This window comes from Cygnus olor, chromosome 17 (assembly GCF_009769625.2).
Source record: "Cygnus olor isolate bCygOlo1 chromosome 17, bCygOlo1.pri.v2, whole genome shotgun sequence".
Classification (NCBI taxonomy): domain Eukaryota; kingdom Metazoa; phylum Chordata; class Aves; order Anseriformes; family Anatidae; genus Cygnus; species Cygnus olor.
The window spans coordinates 14,208,112-14,233,133 of record NC_049185.1 but is presented as its reverse complement, the minus strand read 5'-3'; the positions used below and the strand labels follow the sequence as shown (position 1 = coordinate 14,233,133).

General features: G+C 55.3%; 2 protein-coding genes across 7 annotated transcripts in view; both read right to left on the bottom strand.

The window, feature by feature from the left end:
- KIAA1671 (KIAA1671 ortholog) overlaps positions 1-3,964 on the bottom strand; it is a 73,366-nt gene extending 69,402 nt beyond the window's left edge. For 2 of the 6 annotated variants that reach the window (XM_040577268.1, XM_040577269.1), the window contains exon 1: positions 3,844-3,964. The gene's annotated coding sequence lies outside the window, so the exon portion shown is untranslated. Of the gene's footprint in view, positions 1-2,693; positions 2,904-3,746 lie in introns of those variants that run through there. The other 4 variants (XM_040577275.1, XM_040577276.1, XM_040577272.1 and 1 more) reach the window with 3 other exon arrangements.
- Positions 3,965-16,353: 12,389 nt separating this feature from the next.
- The window catches only part of SGSM1 (small G protein signaling modulator 1), a 36,319-nt gene continuing 27,650 nt past the window's right edge, over positions 16,354-25,022 (bottom strand). The window contains 9 exon segments of the mRNA XM_040577518.1: positions 16,354-18,910; positions 19,398-19,565; positions 19,986-20,082; positions 20,370-20,479; positions 20,733-20,815; positions 22,097-22,221; positions 22,400-22,766; positions 22,768-22,985; positions 23,949-24,020. Coding sequence (XP_040433452.1) covers positions 18,822-18,910; positions 19,398-19,565; positions 19,986-20,082; positions 20,370-20,479; positions 20,733-20,815; positions 22,097-22,221; positions 22,400-22,766; positions 22,768-22,985; positions 23,949-24,020 — 1,329 coding nt within the window. The 3' untranslated portion in view covers positions 16,354-18,821.

Here is a 25,022-nt window from a genome sequence, read left to right as displayed (position 1 = left end):
AGTCCAACATTCATTTTATTTCAGGCATGCCACAGCTTTATTATAGCTCAAAATGGAAAGTTCGGGCATTTAATACTGATAAGAACTTCTACGGAACAGCTCTGTAACTGGCTTTAAGGCAGCCCAGATTTTCCCCCAGAGGCTTCAGCGCACATTCACAGGACAGGACTCGAAACACAAACGAGCAGCAATTTCAGCTCATAATCCCCAGCAGCCCCACACTGCCCAAATCGCAACACCACAATCACACCAGCCTAAAAAAGCGTTACAGTTCCCTTCCTTTCCTCAAGTGTGCTTTGTAGAGGAGAAGAGTACAAAAAGAAGGTTTGACTGCCATTGTTTCCACGTAATTGTACTAAAGTACCAAAAAAAAAGTACTGAAAAAGTACTGAAAACTGCCAAAATACGTATTAACAATTTGGAATTTTCTCCTACTTATGCAGATGTGTTGAAAAATAACCCCACCCAGCCCAGAAAACCGTTTGAGAGCTTTCTTGCTGCAGTTCCAGCATCACGCATTTCCAAAACAAACCAAAGACAGTTGGAAGCAAGAAAATAAGCCATGTGGGTTTGAGGAAGGAGCCTAAAGATGACCAAGCCGTTTACAGAGGTTCTTTCAAGGCCTGACAAAAACCCTCATCCCCCGAGCAGACCTTTCTGATGAGACATTCAGCTCCTACCAGCTGAATTTCACTTGAAGCCAGCGGGCACAGCACGCCCTCGGCACCACGGGAAGCACACAGGGCAGCCCAACAGCCAGCTCCTCTGGCATTTTGGGAAGAGGCAGCGCCCTTGGCTGCAGAGGGCAGGTGCATCCAGAGTTTACCAAGCGTGACAGCTTCTAGCTGTGCTGTTAGATCTATGACACCTGTGTCAGGACTGAAGCTTGCTGTTGAGCTCTCCGCACGCTGTCACCCCAGTGGTTTTGGCTGCAAACTGGGGACAGCCACCGCACGGTGCCTTGTGCGGCAAAGGCCACTCCTGCAGCCAGGGAGTCCTCGTTTAAACAGGTCCCGAGGCCAAAGCACGAAGTTCGTGGCTTTTTTCACATGATGTCTTTGGATGATTCCTACACAGAAAACAAAAAACACACCTAAAGCGTTGCAACACCCTCAGCTTCCCATCACCCTTGCACACCAAGCACAAAGAAGTGATACAGAGCGCGCTCACAGCATCGCTGCAGCTTCGTGCCCGGACTTGCAGGATTAAGCAGTTTACTTCAGGCTCGCTTTTACAAACAGCCCACTGAACACAACGCGATCCGTTCTGTGAGCGTCACCTTAAAGTTCTGAACAGGCACAGCACTTTCCTCCCAAAAGCTGCTTGCTGCTTAAGAATCAAACAAGGAGCCCCAAAAGATTGCGCCTATGTTAAAGAATGATATAAACTAGCAGAAAAGTGAAGACACCGAGCATCTCCCTGCCACCGACAGCATCATGTGAAAATCTACCAAGCTATGGAAGTGAAAGACTTCCAACCAGCGTTATTCATACCCTCCTGCAGGAAAACATCCTATAAAAAGAAAGCTTGGAAGTACGAAAAGGACAGCGGCGCTGCATGTAACTGGATGCCAAAGATTTAAAACTTGCCGTGAGGCACGCAGGCACACACCCCTTTTACTAGTCACATCTTTAAATACCTCCACAGCACGCAGCTCGGCGTGGCAAACCCACCGGCGGAGGAAACTTCCCCTGGCTAGGGAGCAGCACCAAGTCACCGGTTTCGGTGGAGCATCTAAGTGAGGAAACCTTCCAGCTCAGGGAGAAAAACGGTGATACACAGGACTCCTCAGTAAGGAACCAACACGTCCAAGCACACGGGCAGCATGAGGTCCAAGCCCCGTGCCGACAACCTGTAGGGCATCCCCACAAGCAGCACCGCGCTGAAGTTTTTGAGCCAGTGGGATACTTTTTTTTTTACCACTATTTAGAAACTCACGGACAGGAGAAAAAGCACCAGGAGCTGCGTCAGTTTTGTTCGGATGGCTCTTGGAAGAGCCACCCGAGGAGAGACGGCTCCAAGAGCAAAGAGAAAGCAAAGACCGATCCCGCAGAAAGGACTGGGCAGCGAGCGCAGCAACGCATTCCTCACCAAGGAGAAAGAGCTCGCTTTTTACTCCACCGTAACCAAGCCCGTGTGAAGGGGAAAGGAGGCGGCAAGGCCGGCTGCAGAATTACCTAGTAGCCAGGGAAACAAGGCACTGACCCGAGCAGGGCCCAGGACAACCCCGGAGCCGCGCAGGGAACGCGTGCTCCTTGCGGCGCGGTCTCCATTCTGCGCTCAGCCCGTGCAGTGCCAGGGCTGGAGAGCTTCTTAAATACTGTCCTTGGAGGCTGAAATTCTTGCAACCGAGTCTCTTGCCAAGCCACAACTGATTTTCCCCCCTTCGGAAGAACTCGGGCCTGCAGGAAGCCCGCGGACACCCGAGGGGCTCAGCTCGCACCCCAGGCAGCAGTGCTGCTGCACGTGGTTGGAAACAGCATTGAAAAAGGAAAATCATAGCTACGTGCAGCTGGCAGTACGGCAACGAGCAGAGGTAATAAACTGCTCAATTATCAGACATTAAAGTCTTCCTAGTACGTTGCTATCTAGTCGGCCAGAGCGCAGATGCGCAGCAGCGGCGATGGGCACGCTCCGACCTTTCTCCCCCAGCCACAAGGCTGAGCCTCCCGAACTGCAGAGCGAGCACCAACCTTGGACCGGCGCTCGCATCATTTACTGCCGCGTATAAAAACGGGACAGTAAAAACGACAAGGTGAAGCATTTGAGTCAGAAAACGGCCCCGGACTTCCGCTGCTTTCAGGGAAATGTCAGTGCTACGACAAGAGTCGTTTTGGTCTTGTATATATACTGGAAAAGGAGCATTATTTAGAGCGGAGAAATGCAGAGGAGCAGCACGAACATCACGACGAAGCTGATGAGGGGTGACTGCTCCCCTACGCCTGCAGGGGCAGGGATCAGACCCGACCCCGGCTCCTCACCCCGGGGGAATTCCTCCGGCTTCTACCCCCTGCGCCCACCGGGCTGAGTTCCAGGCTGCACCTTCGCGTTCAGCCCGATTCCCGCCTCTCCGGCTGTTCTGAAGCACAAAACCTTTGTAGATGGGCTTATTAACACGCACCCGCGGCTGTTTTCACAGGAAACAAACAGCACAGCGTACGGTGGGAAAAAAAAAAAAAAAAAATCCTACGAAAACGGCAAGAAAAGTTCATAAACTCCCGAACGGAAGATTTTGGGGTTGGGGGGGGGGGGGGGGGGGAACACCCGTGCCGAGCCGCCTGCCGCCTGCCAGCGCCCCGCCTGGCCCCCAGCACGCCCCGAGGTGGCACGGGGAAACAGCAGGACCGCAGCGATCCCGCCCGGCGGGGAGGGAGGGAGGGAGGCAGGGGATGGACGCGCAGCCCCGCCGGCGGCCCGGACACCGGCACGGCGGCACCGTCCTCCTGCCGAGGCTCGCCCCGGCCCCGCCGTTACCGGGGGAACGGGGCTTTACCGGCGCCCCCCGCCCCCCCAGTCGCCGCCCCGGGGCCGTTCCCCGGCAGCAGCAGCCTGCGGCACCGGGGGGTGGAAGGGGGGGGGGGGGGCTCCTGTCGCTGCCCGGCCGTGCCCCGGGGCCCCCCCCCCGCAGGACCCCGCCGCCACCCGCGCCCCGCCGCCACCCGCAGCGCCGCGGGCCCGCCGCCCCGGGACCCCCCGGCCCGCCCCCAAGGCCCCCCCGCCCCCGGGGCTTCCCCGCCCGCCGGTACCGGCCGTGCCGCAGCGAGAAGCGGCGCTGCCGGGGGGGTGGAGGGGGAAAGCCCCGGGGCTGGAGGCAGCGGCCCCGCGCCCCCCGCCCGCTCTCACCTCCCCGCTCCGCTCCGCGCCCCGCCGGGCAGGCGCCGACCGGGCCGGGCACGGCCCGGGGTGGGCGGGGCCGGGCCGGGCGCGGGGTGGGCGGGGCCTCGCCGAACCACGCCCCCACGCAGTGCCCGGTCGGGGGGGGGTGAAGCGGCCCTGTTGCCACGGCGACCGCGCGGCTCCGCTGCGGTGGGCGGGGCCGCGCCCCCCCTACCAATACACGGCCCCCCCACCTCGGGTTGCGGGAGGCCACGCCCATTCCACCTGCCCCCCCCCCCCCCCCCCCCCCCCCACGGTGGCCCGGGCGCTGGCGGCGGGTTCCAGAGCCCGCGGGTTCGAGTCCCGCCCTGGGACCGAGGCCAGCGCAGCCTCCCCCCGTACACCCCGCCGCGTTCCCGTCTGCCCGCCAGCCCTAAGGAAAGCACAGCCCCGTGCCCCTTCGCCCCTCCAGGGCCCCCGGGCCTCCCTCCCCCCGGGCCAGGCAGCGGCTGGGAGAGCTCGGTCACCAGCGTTGCGGACAGAGCTTTGGGCTGTGAAGGGGGCATGTCTCCTCAGTGTGGGGACATTTCTCCTCAGTGTGGGGGTATTTCTCCTCAGTATGGGGGCATTTCTCCTCAGTATGGGGGCATTCCTCCTCAGATCAGGGGTGTTTCTCCTCAGACCAGGAGGCTTTCTCCTCAGCATGGGGCGCGTTCCCCTCAGCTACGTGCCCGCCAAGAGCCACCGAGCCTGCCTGCGGGCACCTCAGCAGCCCCCCGCCGCCCCCAAGGCCGTTGCAGTGGTGGCAGCGCTGCCAGTGCTCCTTCCCACTACGGGGCAAGGTGTGGTTTGTGTGACGGAGGAGTCCAAAGTCAGCTCCAGGGCCGGTGACTCACTGGGCAGGCAGTGCCCAGGCCATGGCCAGGGGAGTCAGTGGGAGCGAGGGCGGCTCCACGCCCTTGGTCAGCTCGTAGCAGGGCCGTGGAGCGCCAGGCAGCATTCCCATAGTCAGCAGGGAGCCTACCAGTCTGCCATTGCCCATTCAGACCTCACTTCTACTTCAGATTTTAGGGCTCCTGAGCAGATCAGGCTGATTTATATTTCCGTGACCCGTTCCTGAACTGCCGGAGGGAGGTGATGCTTCCTTGGTACGCCTCAGCTACAAGCACAGGCTGCACGGTAGCTGCTCCAAGCAGGTGTGTGGATGGGGGCCAGGGGAAAGCTTTCAGCAGCAAAAGCATCCAGCTGTACAATAGCTGCACGAATAAAAGAGAGCCTCAGCTCCTCTTTCCCCACCCTTGTTGTGTACACCCACATCCCATTTAAATTAAGATCCCTTTCCCACAGACCCCCTTGCTCCCAAATCAGGTTAATATATGTATTTCCCCCACCTTAGCAATGCTTTTATCTTCACCACATACAAACACAAAGGGATCCCAGCTCCGTGACTCATTCACCTTTCTCTTTTCCAGAAATGAAGACACAATCCTGTTCCCTCATCCACCTGTCCCCCCACCCCAGCACCCCTCCCTACCTGGCCGGCACTGTCACCTCCATGCCAACACCCATCCTGCAGCCTGGGCCATTGCTGGGGACTGACGCATGCCCGCATGGCGAGGGCAATCCACGGCTCAGATTAGTGCCTCTGCAAAGAGGGTGTTACTGCTTTTTCCCTCTTTGAAGTGGTTCTCGGTCCACCCATCACTTGGGAACCACTGCTCAAGCACACGGGGCTTTCAGAAAGTAATGGGAAACAATGAAATCGCCTGATCAGTTATTCAGGTGCCGCTCTAATGGCATCACCCTCCACAAAAACACCTACGTACCACGACGCAGCCAGAGATGAGAGAACTGGCCAAGCCAGGCTCTGGAGGCTGCGTAGCCTTTGGGAAGGCTGCATTCAAATGGGCGACTTCAAGAAGAGCAGACGCCTTCCCAAGGAGCTGCTGCCTCGTTTCCCACTGTCTGAGGAGGAACCTCAGCGTGTGCCTTTGCAAATACCCAGGGAGATGAGACTTGGGAACTTCAAAGGAGCCAGAAAAGCTCTCAATGCTTCAAGCCCCAGCAGGCCAGGGGCGGCAGCTGCACCTGTGGGACCGCAGAGCTGCGGGGTGGATGCAGCGGCGCAGAGCAGGCCTGGTCTCGAAAAGCCTCCAGTGTAGAGCTGGAGGGGCCGTATCCTAACCCTCACTCAGCCTCTGCTGCCCTGGGGAGATCCCAGCCCCATGGGAATGGGAACAGCTGCGGTGTGGGGCCAGCACAGCGGGAACCACGGGACCCACAGCGCTGCTGCAGAGCCGGGTTCCCCCAGCACAGCACCACGCTCAGCGCTCACAGCCCAGCACCGGGCACAGCAGGCGGCACCACGACCGTGGTGGCTCCCTGGGGAGGGACACGTGGGACCTGATGCAGGGAGGGCTCCTTCCCCGTGCCCTCTCCCTGCTACGACCCTGCACGAACCCTTCTCCCACTGTGTTTATCAGCAGGTATTTGGCTGGAGTTAACCGCAATCTAGGGGCAGAGTTAAACGCAGAGCCCTGTTCTATCACCCCATGTACATAAATTAGAGCTGTAATTCCACCCCGCGGTGTGGATGGCAATAGCAAACAGACGCTGCCAGCCCCATCTCACGCAGACATTTGAGCTTTGAACCTTTGGTTTATGATTTCACCAGTACGGTCAGTGCAATGATATGCAAGCAATATACAATGAAGGAGTGCTCATACTTGGACAAAAATGGCAGGCCTCATCTCTGAGTTTTCATTTTTAAACAAAAACGTTCTTTGCCATCACATCAACAAAAGGCTCTGCTAGCCTGATGCACCAGTTTACAGGCAGCTCTGCTTCCTCTCAGATGGGTACTGCCTCCGTTTCTCCGCTCTACAGTACAGTTAACTTCCAGGGCTGGAGCATTTCACAATTCAGCTAAGAACTGCACAAAAACAGTGAATAACAACAAACATTGCACGCACCAGCGGGGCTGCTCTGGTGATCTGGTTCCTCTCGCACAGTCTGTCAGTGCCCTGTAGTGGAGAAATGGGTTAATTGCATACGCCACATGGAGCCACTGCCAAACCGCCGGGCTGTGCTCCTGCAAACCCGGGTCAGGCCCCGGCAGCCGGTGGAGAGGCTCCAGCACCGCGGCTGCGTGGAGATGGCGGCCGGCTGCTGCCTCGGCGGGGACAGCGCTCTGCTCCCCTGTCATCTCTGCCATACAGGAGCCTGTCCCTGCCCAGCCCCAAAACACAGCCTCTGGGCACACGGGCAAGATTCCTTCCTTTGTCCCAGTTACTAACAGCCTCGTCTCTTCCCTCTGAGCAAGTGACTCTTATTACACAGAGGTGGAGACGCGTGCGAAAACACTTCAGCTGGGCCCAGGGAACAAGCGCCTGCTCTTCGCAGACTGGCGCGGCTTTGAAAGGCTCTGGCCCCAAGCGGTAAAGCACTTTGGTGTCCAGACTTGCAACCGTCCACAAAGTGCATGCTCCCACAAAGGTCAAAACTTCTGCTGAAGGTGCGAGGTGAGGCCCCAGAGGAGCCGGCCGGGAACGCCCTGCACGTCTCAGGCACGAAGTGCTGCAGGAAGGTGCGCTACTGCCAAACTCAACATAACCCGCAAAAAGGAAACAGAAAACAAAGCTTCCCTCCTGCTCTCCATCCCCACCATGGCCAGGGTCCTTCACTGGCCTCCGGACCCCCCTTGCCTGCTGCAGGCTCCTCTGCAGCCCCCAGGTGTCAGGCGTGACTTGAAGGGGTGCAGGCATGGAAGAGAGAGTCCTGATTTCATGGGGAGCATTTGTAAAACACTACCGAATGCTGGCTCTGTCAGAGCACCATTCCTGCCCCAGAGGGCTTCGAGCAGCCTGGATGCAGGACTCCGATGGTGTGCAGTGCCTCGCAAGGCCGTACCCCCAGTACCCACAAAACGCTCTCTCTTCCAGAAAGGAGAAGTTCAGCAAGGCAGAGGATGCCAGGCCTTCATTAGCCTGCAGCTGCTGCAAGCAGCACCAGACAGAAATCCAGAAAGGAAGGATAATTGAGCATCAAATTTGTATGTATAATGCTCTCCAGGAGGAAAGAATTGTTAAAGATCACACCGTAGTGGAGGTTTCGTTGCATCAGAGTGAAAATTGGTGGGTGTGGAGTTTTTGCAATTATATAATCTCTGGCGGTTTTGGCTTCGCTGCTTTGGGTGAGGACGCAGCAGCCCCGGCCCGTCTGCGGCCCGCCCTGCGCTATCAGCAAATGGCACATGGTCCGACTGCGTGGGGGCTGTGGTGAGAACAAAGGAAAGCAGATTTCCTGGGAGTCTGTTTTTGTTTTCCCAAGCAGAAGAGTGACTCAGATTTCAGCTCGCGCTCCTGTAACTCGGCCAACAACAACACGCTGTTAGTCAAAGAGATAAAGGCAAGCATCTTCGTGCCATTTGCTGAACGAATAAAAGCTCACATAAACTTGTCCACCCCAGGGCCGACTCGGTGACCCGTTCAGAGACCAGGCGCGGAGCCCCCAGCCCCTCGCAGGGACGGTCTCTCCCTGAGCAGCCTCGCAGCCCTCCAGCAAACTGCCCAGCACGTACGCTGCTGTCTCAAACACTGCAGGTGATCCCAGCGTGTGCACTGTCTTAGCTGAGAGCTTCGCGATGAATAGCGGTGAACACACACATGTCATCCTAAGGCAGTTGCTAAAAGCGTCGCAGAAATGCTTTTGCTTTCTGGGAAATACTCCAGGAAAATGCACCCTGCTTCCTGGTGCTTAAAAAGTGGCTTGACACATCCCTGCTCTTTTGTCCTCTGTATCCGAGCTTGTTTTTCATGGCTGTGAGGTGCATTCCCAACCCTCTGGAATGCCCACAGCGTGCATTGCTCATCACAGCCACTGCACACCAGTCTAGCAAAGAAGTCTGCAGGTTGCAGGCTGGCAGCAGCTGTCCCCAGCGCCATCAGCATGGTGCTAGGGCTCCTTTTGGGGGATCAGCCTGAAGCAAGCACCGCCTGCACAAAGTGTGCTGCAGTGGTGCAAAATGGGGCTCGCCAAAGGATTTGCTGAGGAATTGCTACACACAGCTGTGGGTAAGCCCTTGTGCAATGGCTGTACTTTCTCTGGAAAAGGAGCACCCCCGAAACACGTGTTAGAACACCTTGAACAAGTCAGATGCAGCTAGAGGTGCTAACAGGGCAGAGCAGACCTTAGCAGAGGGAGATGTTGAGACTAGAGACGCTTTGCATTGACATTTTAACGTGTTGGTTCATGCACGTTAACGGCGTGCTAAAAATACGCCTGGTCCGTCCCTGCTGCTGCAGCCGGGGCACTGTGGGGGTGCCACGTGCCACCACGTCGCGGGACGGGGCTCACGGCCACACCGACGGGCTCACAAAGTCACTGCCCCTCGGCTGCTGCCCCATCCCCATCACGCCCAAGCTCACCAAGGCCGGCATCCCGCCAGCCTCCAGCCCCTCCAGCAGGCTCTGAGCTTGACACCACTTGACCGAGCTGGTGAGGAAACCTGCACAGACACTTTGCTCTGGATTGAACCGAGTTTCCTTCCATGTAGTCATCCGGCAGCAGGATCAGCGCGAGTCCGTGCACGCACAGCTCTCAGGCCTGAGCCCTACAGCTGCTCAGGCCGGCGCTGCCGGAGGAGCGTGGGGCTGCGGGGCCGATCCTGCAGAGAAGGAAGCAACGCGGGCTGCAGGGCAGGACGCCGGGCACGCTGCTGCGCTCAGTGGCTCTGCCAGCATAAATCTGATTCAAGGCATGACCTCAGGATCACTGCTTTTGTGAGAAAGTACCCAAAATTAAAAATGAAAGGAATTCACTTTTAGGATCATTCACTTTCACCCATCTAAGCAGCATGATTTTTGCCACTCTCTCCGCTCCATGCACGCAGAACATTTCTGCTTTCGCACACTGGGGACCTGGCCTCTAGTAATTAGCTTGCCAATTAATATCAGGTAATTAACACATTCATAAGGGTTGGTGGAATCCCACCCTGACATTTTCCGAGCTATGCATGTTTGGGGAGCGTCTTCATCAGCCTTTTGAAGTTCTTCGCTGTGAATTCACCGGCAATCAATTAAGCCTGCACTAAAAACTGGTGCTGTGCCATTAGAGCAAACATGCCCCAAGAAGCAAACATATTAAGGATTAATTAAATACCAGGTTTTATTTAATTAAGCCTCTCCTCATAAGTATGTAAAGGCAGGAATCTGGAGCGAGCACCTGATCTTGCGTTCTCGTCTATCCCATTTTCAGAAGTGCATTTAAACTTGGTTGGTGCTGTTTAAAACACGAACTTCAGGCTGACACCAAGCTACGTAACTGCCCAGTGCAGGCACTGGCGAGCACAACGTCACGAACAGGGTGGTGGTGGCACTGAGCCCTCCCGGGGCAGGGCTCCCTGCTGCCCCTTCCCCTGGCGGTGCTGGGAGCCCCCTGAGCCCCGCAGGCCTGCTGGGACCAGCAGGCACTCGTCCTCCCGCTCTCCTCACCCTCCTGGCGTTTCTTTACGACCACGTTGTCACCCCTGTTACCTGCTAAGCTGCAGCAAGAGAGGCACCAGCCTGCCGTATCGGCAGCGGTTTAAAGGTCCCGCGATAGACCCGGGGAATACCAAGGCAAGCTCAGGAGATGAAGTCCAAGGCCATTTTCCATGCTGCTGCAGAGCGCGCTGCCCGGCTGTGCTGCAGGGGAGGCAGGCGGACACGAGCCACCACTGTGCCTTCTCCTCCCCAGCCCCAAGCGCCCCACGCCGGTTCAGCAGCCACCAGGTTACGTCCTCCAGGCCACCAAGGGGGTGCACAAGGAAGAGGAAGCAGCGACAGCACCGGTGGGGTTCAGGGAGATGTCAGTGACCAGCTGAGCCCAGGGCGGGGACCGGGGCAGGCAGCCACAGGAGGATCACAGCAAGAGCCTCCAGCCAAGCCGGGTGGAGGGCTGTGGAAGCTGCAGAGGGTCGTGGAGGGCCGCAGACTCCCATCCCAGCGTTGTGTCTCCCCAGTGCAGTTACAGCCCTCAGCTCCCCCTTCCCAGGGCAGCCCCTGCCCTTGGCAGTGCCGGCCCCGCACCACTTGCCACCCATCCCGTGCCCCCCGTGCCGCAGGGCTCGGCCTGCCCGAGGGACCAGCCCCAACCCCGGCCCGTGCAGCCCGGCTGGGGGTGCTGGAGCCGGCCTCCTCCCTCCTCCCCGGCCTCTTCGCAAGGCCCCGCTGGGTCTCCGTCCTTCCTCCAGCCAGGGCTGCGGGGAGACGAGGAGCCGTGGCACAGCGCTGCGTTACGGCAGCAGTCGCGGTGCTGCGAAGCCCCAAAGCTATCCAGACTTCAGAAAACAGAAGCGCGTTCTCTGCTGCAGGAATGCCGGAGGTGGGAGGAGGCTAAGGGAAGGACCACGCGCTGCGAGACCTCAGCCTGCCTCCGACTCTTACATTGAAAAATTCCTCGTCAGCAGCTTAGAGAGCACAGAAATAGCTTGGTGCAGATTAAGTGGAATTACTGTTCATTAACAGCACCAGTGAGCATTTACTGACATACATTCGGTGACTACGGGAGCTTTTTCCGCCCTGAAAATTGTTCCAGGGCCCTTTTGCCGTGGCTTTTCCTAGCAGCTTTCCTTGCTAGGAGCAGCAGGCGGCTGCGGCCACGTGGCACCAAGATGGAACTGGGACACGGGGGCTGCAGGACAAGGAGAGCCCGTGGGTGCTGAACCAAGGGACAGGACTGCAGAGTCAGAAATGGCCCAAGGGGAAGAGCTTGGAGGTGGTGACAAGGAGCACGACAGAGGGGATGACACGGCCTGCTTTTCAAACTGCATTTAACACATTTTTTTCCTGGAAGTATTTTTCCAAGATGCTTCCTCCCATGGTCTGTGCTGCAGTTTACGTCTCAGAAGAAACAACTGCCCCCGTTTGTATCTGTGCCTTCACCTGGCTGCTAACATCTCATTCTCAGCTCCAAAGGCGCACGAAGCTGGAGCCTCAGTAGTTTGCCAACCCTGCCGCGGTTCCCAGAGAAATGACAACAGGAGCCGTCCCCTGCCCTGAGCGGCCAGGCAGGAGGGAAGGAGGTGGAAGGGACCGAGGCACTGCCCTGGGTGCCTGCTGCCACCCATCACACCCCTGCTGCTCAGATCTGGGCGCAGGGACTGGTCACGAGCACACAGAGGCACGGGACAAATCCCCTTCCCTTGCACGCTGGCAGCAGAGAGGAGCTGGGCTTCACCAGCTCTGCCCCAAGTCTGCACAGGTCTCCCCCGTCTGTCCTCAAAACAAGGGTAAAAGCAGCAGGGTACCCCCCCAGGCCCCGATGGTTTGGGTGCAGCACTGCCAGCCCCGTGCCTTCGGAAGCGGCCGCTCTGATCCCGACAGCGGTGCCTCGTCAGGGTCCCCCCGGCCGCTGTCTGAGCAGGGACTGCACAGCCGGAAAGAACAACCAGGGTTTTATTGATCTGAAAATACATCAACCATAGAGAATAGAGCTTTAATTTTTCTTTCTGAACAACGATAAAGAACGGTTTACATTAAAAAAGAAGCATGAATAAAATAATAAAAAACATACCACAGTGTGGAGTTCAAATCTAAGAACAGTAGCAGCACTTCTACAAATATTAAAAGCTATAGTGCTCATTAACCTCAGACTGAGCAACTCCCAGAGACCAAAATGGCATCCAACATATAAAAGCAGCAATTCAGTGTAGGGCAACATAAAAGTCTAATACCAGTACATCGAATACATTCAAAAACCCCGCTGTTGAGAGGCAAACCCTCGTCCCCCAGAGCTCGCATCGTTACCTGGCATTGCCACGACAGCTGCAGCAGGTGACGGCCCAACAGCACCCGTGCACCCTGCCGAGCTCTCCGGAACACATTTTAGCACGAGGGAAGCAACAATCGTGGGTCTAAGGTTACATCCAAGATGGATTTTCAACAATTTTTACTTAATTCTGTTTATGTAAAACAGCTTTCTCCTTCCCTGGCTCCTGGAAATTGTACTCTAAGAGGAGACTGAATTTCTGAGAATTTAAGTAGATCTGCTTACGCATTCATGAAAGTGACATTTTTAGTATCTCAGTATCCAGTATCAGGATTTTTAATTCTTTACCTTCCTTAGCAGCGAAGCCACACCGATTCGTAAAATCCCATGGACTTTCTGAGATCTCGTGCATAGTTCAAACTTTAGCATTGATTTATGAAAAACAAACAAACAAAAAAACCACCCTGATAAGTGGAGCTTTTTACCCAGGAGTTTCTCTGTTGAGCGTTTTCCCATTCCTACAAAGAAGCTAATGGGAAGCAGCCCTCATCCTCCCCCTCCCGCTGCAGTGGCCATCCACAACCAGCCCCGTGCAGGGAGCGGAGGGGTGCGGGGGTCTCCGCCGAGGGACACGGCGGGGGGGAGCGGGCTGCAGAGCCCCAGGGGCCTGCTCGGGGTCCGGCTCCACGCGGCAGGACCGAGGGGCTGCAGGCACGGCACCTGCAGCTCCACCGCTGCGCTCCCTGCTCGGCCTCCGCCTGCAAGATCACTTTTTAAAAGGGAGTCGTTCAACTACTGAGCTGGAATTTGAGGTTGAATATGCTTATTGGTAAACTACAACTAGCTGTATATCAAAAGAACGATATGGCTATTCCAACGGCATACATTCTCCAGGAAATTCAATATTCAAAGTTCAGAAGAAATCCAAGCACTCCAAGCTGTAGAAAAGCATGGCTATGGCACCAAAAAGAACCTGGCGTTGGCCCACGGCCACCATAAACATAAATGAGGTGAGTGCAGCTCACAAAGACTTCAGGTGCCTTAATCAGCAATATGTGTTTACTTCACGGCAGGCAAAGAGGATAATGACCTTGAGTGAAGATCATTTGAGTGCCTGAAACAGCACGCAACAGTAAGTGGTACTGTATCTACTTCAGGGTATCTGAAAATGCTTGTAAGGATTCTGAAAACTGGTTCTGGTGAGAGTTACGGCACGGCCCTATTGCTAGAAATTGTCACTTCATCCGTAAATTGTGCTCTTTCACTTCCAGTTTGTGCTCACGCAATACTAAAATGCAAAAAATGTGCCCAGAAGTGAAAAGTCCCAAATGGAGTTGACAAGTGTTTGATGAAACGACAATCACTGAGGGCCCACTGAGCAACGGGCTCAGAGGCCACCGCTGGCCAGCAGTGCCCCAGCACAGAGCGGCCATTTAAAATATTGGAAGGTGTTTTTTAAAGCTAACTTACATGATGAGAATCCCGAAACTGGTCCCATATCTATTTTGAGGACTGTTTGCCACAGCAGCTCCCAGTGCAGAGACTTAGCCAACTACTCAAAAGAAATGGAAGAAGAAAGGAAAACTACCCATCCAGATTTTTAAAAAATAAATAGAAGTAATAAAGAAGAAAGGGCAAGAAGAATCTCATCCCCTACATTTGTTCCTGGCCACAAGCCTGTTGCAAGGCTCGTGTCTGTCTCCAAGGGGGGATTTAGGCACGAGCTCGCGGCTTGCCCAGAGCAGAACTACGATTCCAAGTGACCACATCAAGAGCAGTCACTCCTCTCGATATGTTTTTTATTTATCGGTGAAAACCGTTGCTGATACCTGCACTTGTGTTGCTGGCTCTGGTTACAATACCAGCTATATTTGGCTGTGTTCAGGGATGTTCAGAAAGGGGCTGGATGAGAGCAGCACAGGGTGGCAGCAGGAAGTTCCCAGGCAAAAAACCCTCTCACTCTTCATGAAAAGTGTCAGTACCTAAGCAAGTCAGAGAACCAACACAGTAAGAAAAACTCCTATAAAAAAAAATTACACATTTAGGAACAAAGACAACTTGTAAGGTGTTTACATTAGCGACACTAAAAAAGATGGGTACCGAGAGTTATTTGGCAGCTTGCACCAGCGGAAAGCTCAAATGCAGCAAGGACCCATTAGTGACTCCCTCGGGGAAGAGCAGGGCCGGGATTCAAACACTGACGGCGTTTAAACGCACCGAGACGATCTGAGAGCTGAGCAGCTCCAGCACAGGCGAGTGCAGGAGCAGGGAGACGGACGATCCGCCCATGGCGGAGCGGGATGCGAGCGGGCGGGGAGGAGGCAGCGGTGCGGAGCCAGGGAGCAAGCAGCTCGGGCCCTGGTCCCGCAGAGCTCACAAGGGGTAAATCACAGCTGCAGGCGCTGCGAGGATGAAGCATTCCCTCTCCCGGAGCCGGACAAGATTACTGTATATGGGCAGGCTTCTCCCCCAGCCCGAGCAGGCAACCTCCGGCTGCACAGCCGGGGTGGGAGCCGTGCTGCCGCGGAGCCGAGCGAGGTTTTATCTCGTGGCACCGAGCAGAGGGGCAGGGCCAGGCGGGAGAGGATGAGGCCCGCAACCGGGTGCACAGCAAGAACCTTTCCTTAGATCTTGGTCACTTTTAACCTTTAAACAGATCTCGAGGCCCAGACTCCTGGTGCTCAGGCCCTCCGGTGCACACCTCCACCAGCACGTAAACATCCTGGCAGGACAGCCTCCGTTCCAGAGGAGTCACCAAGAGCAGAGCTGCTGCAGGGAGAAGCTGCGACTCCTGACGCTCAAAACTGAGCCCAGGAGGACAGCCCTGGCTGCAGGAGGGCCAGGCGCAGGGCCGATCACACTCACCAGCCATTTCTGAGTCCCATGGTCACTGGCCTGCAGAGGGCTGGCAGGGGCTGGGAGCTGCCTGTCTCATCTCAGACCTGCAGGGGAACACCAGCTGCACCTCTGCACTCAGACACGGGCTCTCCCAGGAGCAGGGGTTTTCACCAACTTTTGTGAGATTTGCACAGGAGCACAGCCAGGGACACAGCGACTTCAGCAGAGCCGCCCTGGCCTGACGCTAGCCAGGAGAGCGGCTCAGCTCTGCGAGCACTCTGTGCAGATCACCTCATGTTCTCTTTCTAAGTGTCATCAGCTGCAAAGGAGAATTATTTCAGTACCAATGTAAATGTAACCTGGCATGTTATATTCTTTGGACTATCCGCTTTCTTTGCGACTCACACCAGATCCTAGCTTTCCAACTGCCCTTACCCGAGCTGACCCAGGGCCAGCACAAAACCCCACGCAGCTCGGGCAGGGCTCTGCCCGTGTGGACCCCGCTCAGCGCTGTGCTGGAACAAAGCTCCCCCCTCCACACTCCTTTTTTCCTTCTTTTCCACAGTTTTAAAATCAGAACTAAAATCAAGCCGAGCTGAGGTCACGACGGTTCTGCTCTGAGCCTCCTGCTGCCGTCCAGCACACGTAGCACAGCACAGGGCAGTGACAGATTGGCACATCATGGAACGGGTGCTAGAGAAACCACGCGGTCCTTGAAGCAATAGATTTCTTCTCCCCCCCTCAAAAAATAACCTGCTTAATTCACATATTTCTCTCTATACTGTATATATATATATATACTATATATAGACACAATTTTCTGGTAAACATTTACAAGATATGTTTGCAACATTGAAAAGATATATCTCCATTTGCATAACAACGCACACTCACACACTTCAGTATACAAGGACACACAGTAATGTACAATCAATAAATAAATACTTTTTCCCCCCAGAAGTTATTCAAAAAACACTGCTATTGAGCGGCCCAAAGACACTCTCAGTTAATACAGACAGCAAATATTGTGCAGATTTTCTTGGCTGTTTTTGTTTAAAAACCAAGAAAAGAAAAACAGAAGCCTGAAAGATAAAAGTGTCATCGATGTTGCTTGTTAGGACTGTGTGTTTCAGTTAACCCATTGGTTCTCATCCCTCAGAGAGGGAAGGGCAGAGCACTTTCCCTTCCCCTTTGGAAGAGGTTACGCAGGCAGATGTTTGCCTGTCCCAAGACCTAGACAGAGCCGGAACAGGCTGGTAGGGAGTGCACGAGCTTCCTGCTTTATGGAAAAGTGAGAGAATCCCACGGAAACTTGCAGATTCAAAGCTCAACTGCTTTTGTTTCCTGTGCTACCACAGACTGCAGACCAAGCACTCCTTGGAGGTTTCATGCAAAAAAACTTCTTCAAATAATTTCCTACCTAGACTGTCGGTAATACCTTTTCCTTGTTGGCTTTATAAGAAATGAAAGGCTCTCCCCATCACTCTCACCCCCTGCTGCAGTCCTCTTCCCTGCAGATGTTGGCATGCACTGTTCCCTACTTTTCATAGCTGGGAGCTCTGTGTCCCAGCGTTGCAGAAAGAGTAGCTGACTTAAACTGCTTCACCACAACTGCAGAACGTCTCTGAAGCAAGTTCTCTCTTCTGCAACCTTGTACATCTTTTCTGTTCAAGCAACATCTAACACATGCCACAAGTAAATACAGAGTACACCAGCACAGATGTCCCACGGAAGGGAAGGGCCCCTCTTCCCTGCTGGCGAGCAGCGCTCCATCAGCGAGAGAAGAGCAGGAGGTCCTTACCTTGCAGAGGGGAGGAGGACAGCACACACGAGTCACACATTACATGGAGGGGGAACACAGATTTTTGCAGCAAAACTTGAGAGAAGTACCTTTATAGAGAGCTACAGCCTAGCATCTTCCCTGCTGCTGAAAGCACACCTTCACGGCAGCTTTCTGTGGCCATGGCAAATCTCCCTCTGGCTGAACTCGGCCTGCCAATAACCTACACTTCTCCTTCTCCTTTTTTTTTTTTTATTTTATTTTTTTTTTTACCTGAGTTGAGAAATGAATCCAAACCCTCCGTAACACAGCCACGGCACGGCACAGAAGCTCAGCTCTCACGCTGGTAGTGCTGGAGAGGCACTTCATGCAGCGTGCTCCAGGGGTGCGATGCTGGAGAGCCACTGCAGGAAAGGTGGCCACAGAAGTGCATCTTCCAAAAGCAAAGACCACTCAGGGACCTTGGCCTATTTGGTCCTTCACGGGTGAAAGCAGCCCACCAGGACCTAACCGGAGACTTTCAGTGGACTTAGAGGGCTTTGCAACCAGCCCCATAAGCACACAGAAAACCTGCAGGCACCAAGGGGATTGTTTGCACTGGTTAGATGTAAGCAGCTGGTCTTTTGATTAACAGAGGAAGAGACAGGCACCTTCCGAGGGAAAAGTCAGGACAGTCACTTAAGTCAGGAGCTCTGACGTGCCTTCCAAGGAGCTCTCCCTTAACATGGGTTGCAGAAGAACGATCAGGAGACCAGACTGCTAACACAAGCAGCTAGAGTAAGGCAGATACAAAAACCTCAGGTCTAGAGCTCCCAGATGAGGCTAGGACCAGATTTTTCAGTGTTCAGAGTGTGTTACAGAGGCTGGATTTTGGAAGAGAAACCCAATGCTGACTTTGGAGCTCTTCCGAAAATCCATCCCCAGACAAAACTCCTGTGTGCTCAGATATTGTAGTAACAAACAAGGTAAAAATCCCAGGGAGAGAACGGAGACCTAAAAACACTAAAGGAAATGCTATGCATCAAGGGACAAGGTCAAAAGAGGAGGAATTCCTGTGATCGAAGTCCCTCTGTTACTGGCAGAGCCTCATAACGATTGTAAGAAACTGAGTACTGGCAGCATCCCTGTCCTGCCTGGGCTTGCAGGGCTGGCCAGCTTCCCCGTGCCACGGTAAGGGCTGTCGAAGGAAGCAGCTCGATTTCCTCCCAACAAAGGCTGTAGAGCCCGTCAGCCCCGGGGGGCTGGCAGCCCAGCTCTCCCAGACCCCCAGCTCCGACCTGGGATGCTGGCAGCTGCCCCTGCAGCCGCGGTGCTAACCCACGTGCCGCACCTCTGCTGCGGCGAGGCAAGGAAGCGACTGCCTGGTCCTGCTTCCAAAGAAGTCTTTAGCAATAAAATGCGATTGTACAGATCTTTGGTTAAGTCACTGGAGAATGCTGCGAAGATCTGAGCCAGGGCCCCCAGACCTAACACTGCACACAGCACTGGGAGAGCTGGGGCTACCTCCGGCTTAGACAGCAGCATGTGTCCAACTACCTTCCTTCCACAGGCGTGGCACGTCACGAAAAAGGAGAGGGAGAGGAAGCATTGAAGGGGAGTCCCGGCTCTTTGTCTGGATGCCTCGTCTTCTCCACGTCCTTCACTTGTTCTCGATCAAAGTCTGGACTTTGTACACAAGGTCCCGAGCCAGCTTCAGGATCTGCTTGGTGTTGTGCCGCTCGGCCATTTCTGGAACACAGACAGAAGGAGCCCACAGAGAGGCGATACCTGAGCAGCCCAGCATCTCGAGGAGCCCCCCAGGCCTCACCACTCTGCTTCACAGCCAAGCTTCAGGCAGCAGCCGAAGCTGTGAACTCACATCCGAGTCCCTAAGCACCAGCCCTTGCAGAGACACCTGACTCTGAAGGGCCATCATTAAGGAGCTTATCTCAGCACGATTACAACCTGCAGGAAGCACCACCTACACTCACAGCTCCCTCCAAGCACAGATAAGGCAGGCTGTGACCAAGGATGGTCCCCCAGGCATCGTCTGAACCCTTCAGACGCAGGAGATCTCTTTAACATCACGTTCCAAGTACCAGTGTAGCACGACCATACGCTGCTCTGTTCAACATTTACCAGTGTGTTTGAGACATGACTGCCTACAGCCAGACAGACGTGCTGCCTGCACCTGAGCAGCTGCCACAAATTCAGCCCAACAGAACACAAGCCGTACCATTGAAAAATTTGATGATGTCTGTAAAATCCATGTTGTTCTCCAAGATTATGTCCCGGTACATTTCCACCAAAGCCAGGGCTATGAAGAGCACATAGTGTGTGGAGGAAACGTGTGCAGCTGCCCAGATGGTCTCCCAGACGGCGAACACATCATCGTACACCAGCTCTGTTAAGGGAGGAGAAAAAACCAGCAGTCACTACACCAGCCCCTGGCTTACAACCATCCTGAGTCACAGCATTCGCAGCAGCACTGGGGAAGACATGCTGGTGGTTTCTTCCCACAAGAACCTGTTCCAAGGAATAAGTCAGCCATCTACAGAGACAAATATTCTGGCCTGCAGCAGGTGGTACAGACTTCAGGACATAAACCTGCTGGAAGCTCACCAGCAGCTCTGGAGCAACAGGTTCTGTAACTAGACAGAAAAGTCAGCCTCAAACCTACCAGGGAAAAGCAAAACAGAAGCACATAGCAAAAAACGAAGTTAAACAACTAAAGCTGCAGAGCATATTGAGAAGTGTGGAAGCGTGGCAGACCCTGACTTCACCCCCCTTCGCTGGTCTCATCTTTCTCCCTCCCTGCACACACCTCTCTTGAAGTCGAGGAGAAACCATCGGTAGCAGAAGTAGAAATGAGTGTAATCACCATTCTGGTGCATCAGCTCGAAGAGCTCAGAGTCCAGAATCTGCCAAGAAAAGCAAAAAGAAACTCATCAGTGCACACCTGAGGCACCAACCACTCCTCTGTCTGCTTCCCTCCTTCCCACTGCTCGCCTCCCGCACCATCATTCACCCAGCTTCACCCTCCCTTGCAGCCCTGCCACACACACTACTCCCAGACTCTCTTTACAGCCCCCCTGCTCTCCCGCCACAGGGAGCTCCTCTCAGCCCGTCCCACGGAGGCCCCCACCCCAAGAACAGCTCTCCCTCACTGCCCTGAGAGGCTGCTGCCCCTGCGCCAGGACCGCCCTACCTGGATCAGGGATCTCATGTTAGCAAAGTGGGTGTCCATGGCCCCCCCATGGGGGAAATTCTGATTCATCCTTTTCATGAGCTCAGTGAAACAGCTGAAAGCCAGAGCCTCTGCACGGGGAAGACAGAGTCAGTGCTCTGCTGCACGGGCACCACCGCATCCGCACCCGCGCGTGACCATGCCTGCAACACCCAGGCAGCAGCACCCCTCCCCACTGCACACACACACGGAGCCAGGGGTGCACGGCAGGGACTGGCCTTGGAAGCACCCCAAGGCTCCCCCGCTCTGGGCGTGGGACCCAGCAGATCCCCCCCATGCACTCCCACTACAGCACTGGGGAGCGGGGCAGAGCCACCCACTCACCGTCGTCCAGGATGACCAGGAGAGGGGCCAGCAGGTCACACATCCCCTGCACGTAGCCAATCTCGATGTGCTGCCAGATGTAGCTGTGAAGGAGGGCAGGAAAAGCCGTGAGCCCCCCACCCCGTGCCCAGGGCTAAGCCCCTGCCCCATGCCCCAGCGCTGCGGCCCGCTGGCACGTGCCCTGCCTTTACCCCTGTGATGCTGGCGTGCCCTACAACCTGCCCTCAGCGCACAGCCGGGGCCATCAGGGCACATCAGACCTGTTTATTCCATTACGCCCGTGCCCCGTTGCTCCGCAGCTGGCCTGTAAATGATTAAGTCCCAGCGGTGACTTCCAGGTAAGCCACACACGGCACAGCCCGGGGTTAACGCTGTGCAAGGCCTGCTGCCTGAGATTGGAGCAGGGAAAAGGGAAATCAGAGAGCACAGCGAGGTGCAGGAGGTTGGGCAAAGGGCAGGGACCGATGGAGTTTGTTCCTTTGTCTCTCTCATTCTCAACCCTTCCCCTTGATTCATCCTCTGGGCTGGGGAGAGCCTCCCCGGCACGGCGCTGCCTGCTTCGCCTCCCTGGACCCAGCGTCCCAGGAAGCGATCGGCCCTGCACAGATCTTCCCATATTTGGTAGCAAGTCAAAAGTGTTCAGAAAGGGCTCCGACCCGCTGCTGGCACAAGGAAGCGATCTTTTCCATCCTGCCCACTGGTTTTCCAAGTTCTGCTGCATTGTAGGTCTCGTCTCAGCAGAGATCTCCAACCCCGGCTGCCGGATAAAGTGACAGCTCTAATGAAATAGCAGCTTCTCCTCATATTTGCAAGATGAGTAAGAGCGTTTTAGCCTTCACTGCCCCTGCAGCAGCCACAGCTGCTGAGCTGGAGCTGGTCTGGGTCGGTGAATGTCACACAGCAACCTCTTAGTCACAGGGCAAGCAAGGAGAATCAGAAAGGCACCCAGGTACTCCTGTCCCCTGGGCTCCTGTGTAGGCACTACCCACTAGGTTGTTTCAGTATTTCTCATGAGTACTAGACACATTAAACACTTCTCCAGGCATGTTCCAAGAGCAGGTGGGCTATACACCGTGCCCGCACACACGGGCAGCCCCAGGGAGCCCCCTGCCTTGGCCCAGCCCCGGCACGCAGCAGGCGCAGGGTAAAGCAGCACGGGGCAGGGCTGATGGGCTCCTCGTCAGCTGTGGCCCTGGTTCTGTGGAAGAGGAAATTTAGAGGAGGAAGCCAAGGAGGCAAACTCAGCAGCCAGAACAAAGTTTGAGGCTCCGGTCTGACAACAAATTCAGGGAAGCCCTGCCAGGAGCCTGCCCCAGCACCGTGCAGGAGGGCGGGCAGCCCTGCCCCGGCCCCGCAGCTCCCACCTGCACATGATGTTGCGCAGCTTCTCCAGGTTGGCGGGGGTGAAGTACCAGTAGTTGCGGTCGCACCGCTGCACGTCCTTCTCAATGCGGTGCAGGTTCACTGTGTACATGTCCAGTAGCTCTGGCTGCCCAAAGCAAAAGCAAAAGTTGATTTGTTTTCAAATAAAAATAAAAAAAATGCAAGGGCAAAGGAGCAACAGGGCAGAGTTTGGGTTGACATAGTGCAAGATTAGCACAGGGCAAACACAGGGAAGTGGTGAGAGACTCACAAAAAACCCACTCAGTGAAGAAATAAAGACTTACAGAGTAGGTGACACCCGTTGAGGAGACAGGAGATGCTTCGCTGTTGGCCAGATCCGCCACAGCCAGGGAATCCAGCTGCGGGTACAAGCTCTCCATCTCTGGCTCCTCAGAGAGGTTATCTTCACTCTCCACCAAGCTTTGCTTTTCAGCCTCACTGTCTGCCCAGCTCTCTACCACCGTCAGGGCCACAGCGTCACGCCCACGCAGGACCCCTGCTGAGCCCTCCCCGACAGGAACGAAGTCCAGGCTTCCACCGGTAGGAAATTCACCTTCCAGGCTGTCCTGACCCTGCAGCTTTTCCTCCTGTGCAGCCCCATCCAGGTCCTGCGGGGCTGTCGCGTCGGACCCCCCCAGCCTTCCCTTGCGAGCTGGCTGAGGACTTGTTGGTTTCCAGGGCGCTGTCCTCGTTGCTGAAGCTGCGCTCCGAGAATCCCGACGCAATGGAGAAGTTCTGGGAAGAGGGATGGCCAGAATCAGGCGAACACGTGCCATTGGGAACGTTCCCGTTGGGGATCTTGCTTTGTTTTCCATCTTCCAGCTGAGCATCTGCTTCAGTCTGTTCCACCTCATCCACCGATTCAAACACCTGCACAGGGCAAGCAGAGCCCCGTCAGAGCGAGCAAGCCCTCTGCATGTGACAGCTCTTGGGGATGTAATGCCCACGTTCCCAACGGCAGGGAGGGAGGAAGATCTGCCCTGAAGAGGGCTACAAACATAGGAGGCCATTTCCCTAGATGCTTGCTCCAGATGCATCCACAACGCTGCCAAGTACGCAGCGAGCTGCTCTTACTTATTAGTGCTCCAGCCCCACCATGGGAGGCCAGCAAGCACCCGAGAGCCCACAAGTCCCGCAGCGATGCGCCTTGCTCCCCAAGCAAAGTGCGGTGCAGCCCACAGCAGACCACATTCACGGTCTGCGCAGGGCTCACGTGAGCAACCAGTGCAAAAAGGCTCAGAGGACCCGAAGGCATTTTCACTGGCTAATGCTGTGCCTGGCTGGGGCTCCACATCTTCCCTGAAGTCAAGGTCAACTTAGCTCTGGCCCATTTTAACCGGACTCTGGAAGGGTTTCTGGGCACAGTGATGGGAGCAGCTCTGCTGCCCTCAGCCTTCAGGCTCCCCTGCTTTCATCTGGCAGGTCAGTGCTGAGGCCTTTGCACAGCTCAGAGCCCCCAGTCCATGCTCCAAAGGACTACGCTTTACTCAGCGCAATACATTGGGCAGAATGCCATTTGAAGTGGTTGATTAAGCACGTGGTTACTACCATATGGAGCAGCCAAAGGCCCTCATGTGTGAGGGCCACGTGTGGGTTGGTCCTTCGAGCCCGGGCAGAGCAGGCAGGTGAATATTAAACACCGCCACGCAGTGTGCAGCCCTGACCTTAGTGGCTCCAGAGGCAGGTTTGAGAGTCATTTACTTCCTCCAACTACAGCTCAGTTTGACAGAAGCCATTCTGGTTAGCAAGCAGCCCAAGGCAGGGGAGAGAGCCTCGTGCAGTAGGTCAGCCAGAGTGTGAACGGGCGAGAGGGGACAAAGCACCGCCGCTCACCTGCGTGCTGGAGCTGGAGTCGCTCTGCAGCCGGGCGTGATTCTGTCGGCCGGAGCTGCAGCTCTGCGAAGACTGCAAGAGAGAGAGAGAGAAAAGGCCACTAAAAAGGCAAAGAACATGGTATCTGGAGTGGGGGCACGCTCAAGCCACACTATCAGAGGTGGGCACATCTATAAATAAGTGGAAAATGCATCCAATAAATTCTCCTATTTGACCCACGAAATACAGTCGTGTCACATCAGCTCTGCTCGGCTGGTTTGTCACTCAGAGCTGCACCCTCCCTCAGCCTGCCGCTGACATTTACCACTGGAGATGATAAAAAAACAAAGTCCCAGGCCAATTCAGTTGTTCAAACACTGTTTGTTTGGGTATGAAATGAACTGCTTTCTTGTAGCCTTCAGAGAGGTCACGCTGTCTCCCCAGAGTGCAAATTTCTACTAATTTCAGTCCTAATTTGGCAGCAAAGCAACTCACCCCATCTTAGTTTACATAAACGATGAAGTCACAGGCTATAAAACAATCTCTCTAAGCATATTAATGTTTTTTCCTTTTCTTAAAGGACAAACAGTGATGCTTTAAGCCAGGCTCTGTCAAGGCAGCCCCTCTAAAAGCCAACAGCACCATTTTCTGGCTTACAGCTGAAGCACAGAAGGAAGCGCTGGGCTTTGCAGCACCCAGTTCGGTGCTGTGCCTCGTGGATTCCCTCTGAGCAACGAGCCGTCATATAAGAGCGAGTCCTCCCTGCTATCTGAGCCGCCCCTGCGCAGGGCTTATCACGGCACAAGAGCCTGCAGCTGCTCCCACTGCACGCAAAGCTGGATGTCCAGAGCATTGCAATTACATCATGCAGAAACAATAGGGTTTTAAGAAAACACAGCACTTTCAGAATGGCAGCAGGAGCTGTCCCCACCCTAGCATTGTGGGTGTTTGCTGGGCAGGGCTCCGATGGAGAGAGGAAGGGCGACAGTTTTCCTCCATCACCATGGGAGCATTTTATAACAGGAAATTTCAGGTTAAGATGGGAAAAGGGTGAAACTCTGCATGTATTAACTCTGCCAGTGCATGTTCCCCAAA